The 8,839-nt window shown below is 40.5% G+C and overlaps 1 protein-coding gene across 1 annotated transcript in view; it reads right to left on the bottom strand.

Moving 5' to 3' along the window:
• Window positions 1-1,862: 1,862 nt before the first annotated feature.
• Window positions 1,863-8,839, bottom strand: part of TMEM241 (transmembrane protein 241) — a 50,906-nt gene continuing 43,929 nt past the window's right edge. The window contains exon 15 of the mRNA XM_010006914.1: window positions 1,863-1,952. Within this exon, the coding sequence (XP_010005216.1) occupies window positions 1,863-1,952 (90 nt within the window). The remainder of the gene's footprint in view (window positions 1,953-8,839) is intronic.

Raw genomic sequence — 8,839 nt, 5'->3', positions numbered from 1 at the left:
TTGGGTGGGAGTGTTGATCTGCCTGAGAGTAGGAAGGTTCTCTAGAGGGACCTGGACAGGCTGGATTGACAGGTCAAGGCCAATTGTATGAGGTTCAACAAGGCCAAGTGTCAGGTTCTGCACCTGGGTCACAACAACCCCATTCAGTGCCACAGGCTGGGGGCAGAAGAGTGGCTGGAGATCTGCAAAGCAGAAAAGAACCCGGGGGTGTTGACTGAGAGCAGGATGAACATGAGCCAGCAGTGTGCCCAGGTGGCCAAGAAGGCCAACTGCACCCTGGCCTCCATCAGGAACAGTGTGGCCAGCTGGACTAGGGAAGTGATTGTCCCTCTGTACTCAGCACTGGTCCCTAAAGAGGGAAACGAACCTGGCAAGATCTCTGCTTCAGTTTCTGAATAAGAGGAGATGATGTGATAGGAAAGACATTGCTCATGGTAAACACTGAAACAGAAACAGAAGAGATGGAACTTATTGTACCTGATCACGGACATAGGAAAGTTCTAGGGTATGTGCATCAGAGGAATCATGGCCACCAAAGGTAACCCATCAGACATTGGTAAGGTGTGAACTGTGGTGAAGCTTTAAGGAAGAATCAGGAGGAATCACTTAGGAGGAAAAAAGTCTGTGTTTCCTCAGTGGTGAAATGCCTGTCTGACCAGCTGGAACACCACAGCCCAGCGCAGCAGAGGGATGTGGACTCCAGAGTATTAAATCACAAGAAGTAGGACAGTCAAAGGTTTCAAACTCCTTGTTTAGAAGAATTCAGTTCCAGATTCAGTTCCTCACAAAAAAAGGATGAAAATTTCGGGCATTCCCATCATCCTGGTAACCAAACACAGGCCCAGATGCCACGTAACATCCCACACAACGTTTACATCATCTTTTATATTTAACAAGCTGCTCTGAATAACAACAGAGTGCCCAACTTCGGGATCTAAAGAGAAGCAGTGAGTCAGTTCCATAGGTCCAGAGTTTTCTTCTTATCAGGCTGAGTTACTGGCAAGAAGAGCAATGACTGCATCATTGAAGTGCTGGGTAACAGGCTAAGATTCATAAAGCAGAAATATCCTAACGTGTGGAAAACTTGTTGCACAGTAGGGATAAATCCAGCAGGTAAAATCACTCTAGGAAAGAATTTGCTCTCATGCACCTGCATTTGTAAAAATTTGCTTGAGTGATTCATGAGTGGAGAAAGCTTTAAAGAGTTCCCAATGATATACAGACATCTACACAGCTCCATGAATGATCTCCTCCTTTCTACTAATCACATTACTGTCAGACAAGAAAAAATGTTCAGAAGAGAAAGCAAAACTTGCTTCATTTTTAAAAAGCTTTTTAAAAAAGTTCTTTTTTAAAAGCTTGAAAAAAATAATAATTTAGAATTAGAAATTAATTTTGTTAATAGATAACGAAATAAAAAATAAATACTGTTAGGATAATTTTTTGCTGAAGAACTTCAAGAACAGGCACGATCACTGCTGAGCCAGTTTCCCTACTAGATCTCTTTCTTAACCGCATAATATCAGAAAATTCTGGTAAGTCTGACATGTGTTTTGAGGACAGGAGATGGCATCCTAAGGATCCCTGGTCCTTGACAAAGAGGAAGCTTGGATCTTGGGAAATACAGAAATGCAGGACTCTGCATTCTTTGCTGCCTTGCCTTCTCCACTGACCAGCTGTGGTTATCCCATAGCCTCTACAGTGTCAGTTCTCCATCAGTTCAAACCAGCCAGCACTGGCTAGATAAATGTGTCATTCTTGACCAAGCTATCATTGATTCCTTCTACTCCTGACTTTACAATTACTTTAGAGAAAGATTTTCAAGCTGCAAAAGCTGGCTGTAGATTCGGAATATCTAACATTTACAAGGTGTTCAGGAACATGTTGTTTATATAGCCAAGAGCACGGATGTGGACATCTTCAAAATTTAGATTCGGATTTAATTTTCCTATCTGGAATGGAGAGATACAGAGGATTTAGTCCAGACATGACAATGATTTGTTAATATTACAACTACACTTGTACATACCATATAAAAAGTATGTTTCCTCTGATTCACTGGTAAACTGCTAGAAAGTTAAATGTCATAGTTCTTGCTGTAAGTGAACATAGAACACTTTACAGAAGTTTTCCTTAGTTTGTGTAAACAGAGCCAAAACTTGTAACCTCACTTCCCCAAACTGCCAAAACTTCTGTCCTTACAGAAACATGTATTTTTTTCCAAAGGCAGTGTTTTGAAATGGCTCATCAAGTTCACTCACTGTTCAAAATAAATCATTCTATTTATCATCAGGTCATCTTCTCAAAACATCATGAAAAAGCTTCTGATGTACGTAACCTTTGTTTTTAATTCTACTGGTGGAATTAAAGCAATGTCAAGCTTTTTATAGACATAATATTGTTTCGTCCCTCTTCTGCGTGTTTTGCTCAGCTGCTAAGATAATCATCAAAAGTCACCAGGGAAATTGATCACTGTTAGTGCCGCCAAAAACAGCTACAGCAAGATAATCCAGTACTACCAAAAATTACAGCAGGCCAACATCAGTAACAACATATACTCTACTGTTTCTTGAGGGAGAGCCACTGAAATATTCTCCCAAATTTCAGAGTTACCTCTCATTGATATATACATCTACGTGAGATTAAACATATGTACATGTGTGCAGACAAATATAAAATGCTATGTCAGGTATGGAGAGCTCACAAAAATGAAACAAAAATCTTCAGAACTGAAAAGGAAGAACAGCTGATCTTTTCGTGCCATCTCCTGTATTTGTTAATTCACATGAATTTTCTAAGCTATGAAAAACTCATTGTTTACATACATTTTTTATCTCAGCTGGAATACAAGCCATTTCTATCTAGCTCCCCTTTGCTTTGCTACCTACAAATTTAGGGCAACCAAACACTGCCAGATGGGCCACTTCTTTGCACCTCAGCAGGAACACTTTGATTGCCGCCAAAAACAGCTACAGCAAGATAATCCAGTACTACCAAAAATTACAGCAGGCCAACATCAGTAACAACATATACTCTACTGTTTCTTGAGGGAGAGCCACTGAAATATTCTCCCAAATTTCAGAGTTACCTCTCATTGATATATACATCTACGTGAGATTAAACATATGTACATGTGTGCAGACAAATATAAAATGCTATGTCAGGTATGGAGAGCTCACAAAAATGAAACAAAAATCTTCAGAACTGAAAAGGAAGAACAGCTGATCTTTTCGTGCCATCTCCTGTATTTGTTAATTCACATGAATTTTCTAAGCTATGAAAAACTCATTGTTTACATACATTTTTTATCTCAGCTGGAATACAAGCCATTTCTATCTAGCTCCCCTTTGCTTTGCTACCTACAAATTTAGGGCAACCAAACACTGCCAGATGGGCCACTTCTTTGCACCTCAGAAGGAACACTTTGATTCAGAGAGATCCAGCAGCTACAGAAACAGATGAACAAGGCATTGACTGGGACAGCCAAATGCACAGAAGAACACCGAGGGACCCAGATCTCCCCTGACTGAAGTGGTCCATCGCACGCTGACAAGCCTTTTTGAAAGAGCCCAGACTTGAGATGAGATCTTCACAGAGAAGGTGCTGGCTCTGGAGTTTCACAAACTGCAGAAAGCCAGCAGTGAATGAGAGGCACCAGTGACCAACCAGTATGCACTTTGGTGGTGGAAGGCTGGTGCAGGCATTGGAAACCTGCCATAGTGGGCAGCAAAAATCCCTGCTGAAGAGGACAAACATGGAACACATCCTTCTTTGTAAAAAAAAAAGAGGACTAGAACTAAAGTCAGGTACAATGGGACTGCTTGTGAATAGGGCAGTGAATAGGACAGGGAAAAAAATAAAATACAAAGAAATCATGGGGGGAAAAAAGAATGTACTCTTTTCCTTCTGTGGTCATTAGTTAAAACACAGCACCATTAACAGGTGCAGATACTGTGCAAAGAAGATATTCCCAGTCCTGCACGGTACATGAATTAATACCAAATGCAGAACCAGATCAAAATCAAACAAGCATTAACCATTCAATTTCAGGATGATCAACCACGGACATAAAAACTTCCCTGGAAGCTTTCAAACATATTGCCTATTGCAATGAGAAGGCTTTCTATGCAATCTGGATCATTTCTAGAAGCTAAAAACTCCTTTAGACCATCTTTAAAGTACCAAAGCAAATATCTGGTTAAAAAAAGTAAATAGGGGCAAAATTCCTCCAACCAACTCTGCTTTAAAAGCCTCCTCCCCGTAGATACTGGTTCAGTTGTACAAATCAACATATTGAAAGGATCTGTCAGAGCTCTCAACTTTGTTCTGAGGGTCTGTTCTTACCACTTAAAAGGAGATAACAAAATATGCTGCTTAACCTAACAGCTTCAGGTGACAATGCAGCCCCATGAAGGAGCAGCACTAACAAAACCACTGACAGGGAAGGATTTTAAGAAGAGACACAGCATTTTCCAAGGAAAGGTAATGAAGCTTTAGCCTTGAACCATCAAAATAATGGTTCTTCCCATAGGAAACAGCAAGGCTGCAATCCTGCCTGTTAAGCTGAGCAGCCTAAACAAGGGAACGAAACTCTCTAAAGTTAAATACACTGGAGAAAAGGGGAAAAACAAAACAGGTTTCACTTTCAGTTCTGCTCATTAGTTTACCTTAAGCATGTCTACTACTCACTCACAGCCTGACCAAAGTGCAGACATGCCTAAGGGTTTTTGTTCCCTCACAGACTGAACTGGAGACTGTCAGTCTATGAATTCAGTGGGCAGTGTAACGAGTTTGTGCATTAGGGCATACTTGGGTGCACACTGCTCACAGGTGGACTCCATTCCACTCTCCTGAAGGAAGAAAACCTTTTAACCCTCCCACACACCCTTGATCAAGAGGTGCATGGGCCTGAGCAGCATCAATGATGTCATGCCGACACCATGGCAATGGTGGCACCATGGCAACAGTGACTGAGTCAGCAACTTCATGATCTATACAGCTTTGATCCAGCCACACAGAAGTTCCATCAGCTGCTGTAAAATTCTTTGAGATCCTTTATTTCATATTTGCTTAAGTGTCTCCACAGACGTCCTGCTTCCCTAAAGAACGTTTATCTCAAAGGAGGTTTTGGTCATTCTCTTTTGACCTTTCCTTATGTTTTATTCCTCTTTATTTTTACTTTTTAGCATTATTAAAACAATAATGGTAAATTCCAGGGATTCTTTAAGAATACAAGTAGTTCCATGTATTGTGACTCAAAAGCAGCCAGTGCTAAAACATGTTTTACCAGTCCAATGCCTAATGAGAATGATAAAACTTAGTTCTAGTGTAAATTAATCTATCTGGTTTTCATAGCAATTAATTTCTGACCCAGATTTAAATCATCTACATGTTACATTACAAACATATTTAAAGAAGGGGGAGAGGGCAGACCAAATGACAAACAGAATCAGCAATCTACCTTCTAAAATGTTTTCAGAGCAGAAACAGTATAAATGCTCACCTCTAGCAAAATGAACAGGAATTTAGTGTGTTGGGTTTTTTACCTTACTAATACCCAAAGCAATAATCTCTGTATCACAAAGTAGTATTTCTATGCATCAGCTTTTCAACTGCTATAAGAAAGTAGATTTCTTAGTTATCCCTAGTATGCATTTAGAGGGCAGATAATCCTCTGCATTTCTATGCCTACTCATACACAGCTCCAGTATTTAGCAAATTTGGTATCCATCCTCTGCTTTCTACTGCATTAATATTTTTCTCAGTGTTCTTTTTTTTGTACATTCTTTCCATTTCAAGGATGTAGTGACCAATACAACCAAGACAACAATTCTGCAAGTGCAAGACTGATGCAATAGGTGGTTATATCAGCTTCCTTACAGTAATTCCACATCCTGTCTTATCAGATTAGTACATTGTCAAGGATTAATGTATAATCTTTTCAGAATAATGTACTACACAAACCATTTTTTAACCCCAACCATTATGTGAATGTCAAAAGAACTGCTGAGTTGTTGTCTAACTTCATTATTCTTTTATTTCTCATAAGACAAAGGTAGCCAAGCTATTGTTCTTGCACCGTATGCATCTCATTAGCAATTTGGCTGTGGGAGAAAAATGAGCCATTAGGGGACACCAAAACTGTAGTTACTAGGTCATGCTGGAACCCAGCTGTGTGCCCAGCCCCATCCTACAATGCAGAAAGAGCTCAGAAAAGCCCATCTGTCTCCTTCCTCTGAATCACTTGTAGGTAATTCTCTGCCCTCACCTCTTTAAGGTACATGGCACGTCTTACAGCTCTCAGGCATAAAAAGATGTAATGTATAGCTAATGGACAGCCTTTCTGATTCTTGGCAATACCTTTATTTCCTTGTTTCTGCACTGCCTGTTTCTTTTTTTTAAACCTGACAAGAGCTGCCACAGAAAAAGATACAGCAGTTATTTTCTGTTGCAGAGACACCTTACAATAGTAAAATACAGAAAGTAGAGGTTATGTAGGTTACTGTGTGTAATTGATAGAATTTGTGTAAGAAAATTTTCCTCTTACGAGAAACAGGAAAACATGGTCATACTTATAATGATCAGATATGAACTTGACAAGATTTAACACTTTCTTTTCAGAAAGGCCTACATCTACAACTGTATAAACATGTATCTATATATGCATTCATATCTACAACACACACTAGGACCCTTTGTCCCCTGTGGGACAGGGTCTTCCCATCCAATGCCAGCAGGCCCAGTGTCCTGGAAATCAAACTATGCAGGAGTTTTGTCCCCTACCCCCTTCAAGTCTAGTTTAAAGCTCTCTCAATGAGCCCTGCTAACTCCTGGCCAAGAATCCTTTTCCCCCTTGTTGATAGCTCTACGCCAGTGTCCACAAACATCTCCATGATTGAAAAACCCATAGTTCACCTGATAGCACTAGCCTCTAAGCCATATATTAATCAGCTGTGTTTTCCTAGTCCTTTCAGCTCTTCCTGCCACTGAAGGAACTCAGGAAAAGACCACCTGTGCTCCTGATCCCACAAGCATTTGGCCTAGCTCTGAAATCCCTTTTCATCGCCCTGGGGCTTGCCTTGGCAAGTGAAGAGCAGAGTGGTTACAGAACTCAATTTTAATAGTACCTCTGTTCATATTTAAATATTTCTCTTATGCGGGACCATTGGAAATATAATCCAGATGCTGTTACTACATTCAGTGTTCCAGTTCTGTATTAAGGAGACAAAGGGAAGACCCTGCACAATTCATGTATGTTCTCCCAGACGCATGCTTTGCTGATATGGAAACACTATCAATCATGAGTCAAGCAGGTGTCCATATATGCACCAGCCTCACAGTATCTGTTCAAGTCAGTTGAGCAAATGAGAGGCACAATCCCTGCAACTGAAGCATTGTCAAGCAAGGACAACAAAAAGTCATTCAATGAGGGATACAAGAAGGCTTCTTTAGGCCAACTAACTTGGGTTTCCTTCGACTTTGCCAAGAAGTGCTTCATCTATTCTTGCTGTTCTAAGATGTTGATGCACATATATTTGATCAAAAGCTGAAATATATTTGTGTTTCCAGGCTATACAAAACTTACAATCCAATGTCTCCTGTTCCCTGTAAATGCTTCATGCATTATAATGCTTAACTGTATTTTTCCTCTGTTGTTTCAGCCTGTTGAGGAATCCCTTTTCTTTATATGCTGCCCCATTACTGCAAAGGCCTTAAACTGCTCTTACCATTTAGTCTCTCCCCTGAAAACTCTGAGCTCAGAATTGGACAAGGCAATGTGATTCATCATTTAGTTCTTATTTTATGAATTATTAAATGCTTGTTTAATGGAGTATGCATTGCAACAGCAGCAACAACAGCAGTGAAGTGTTCTACCTATTAGGCTCATGGACACAAACTGGAGTGGACCAAACATTTGTTTAATCAAGTGTTGGTTGATGGAAGGCAATTCAGGAGAATTTATGATCCTCCTCTAACGCAAGAGGTTTGCAGGCAATGTGTACATCGGAGAAAAGATTTGCATCTTGACCTCAGTTGATAAAAAAACTTGCATCTTGTGGCACCCAGTTTATTAATCTTTCCACTTCTGTTCTAGAAAGATTTCCATCTAATGCCTGCTTCTACTGAAATTACTAGCAACCCAGTCACTGAAACCTTCTGAGCAGATCTGAACCTGTAAAAAAATATACACCTCTCTTCACTTTTACTCACTCAGTTGACTCAGTATTATCTTGTGTTAAATGCACTGAATTTTACTAGTCAGGAATACTGGTCAGTAATTCTTTACCGTAGTAAAGAATTATTTTTTCTATCTGATTTGAAAAGTATTGCTTTTCAGTTTTGGGGAGCAGCCAGCTGTTCTAAAACTCTGCTGCTGTAAAATACCACAACAAAATACCTTTCGTCTCATGTTAAGCTCAGCAAGAGCTAGGCTTTTGGCATTCCAAGCTATTTTTCACCTCATCTAACCCTTATGAGATCATGAAATAGGGATTACCCTAAAGAGACAGGGAAGGCTGATAACCCAGGTAAGATGACCATGCTTTTCATCATCACACTAAACAGCAACCTTGGCAGGCAAACTGACGGTTTGCTGTGTGTATCTGGCACAAAAGGAGTTGGCTCCTGGGGAAGGACCAAGTTCAGCATCTGCCTGTATCTATCTTCCTCCCCAGTGCAAGATGCCAGTGGGTAGGACAGTAGCCAGATCAGGCAGGAACTGTTACTCTAACTGCCTTGCAGCATCAGGACCTCTGGCCAAAGGCAGGAGAGGAAGCAATTCCCGACTCCCCAGGGGTGGACTGTGACCTCCCACAGCAATGGTTCAGCTGGCATTCCT

Source organism: Chaetura pelagica, unplaced genomic scaffold, assembly GCF_000747805.2.
Source record: "Chaetura pelagica isolate M959 unplaced genomic scaffold, ChaPel_1.0 scaffold109, whole genome shotgun sequence".
In the NCBI taxonomy this organism is placed as follows: domain Eukaryota; kingdom Metazoa; phylum Chordata; class Aves; order Apodiformes; family Apodidae; genus Chaetura; species Chaetura pelagica.
The sequence above is the reverse complement of the archived record's forward strand: the minus strand, read 5'-3'. Positions and strand labels throughout refer to the sequence as shown.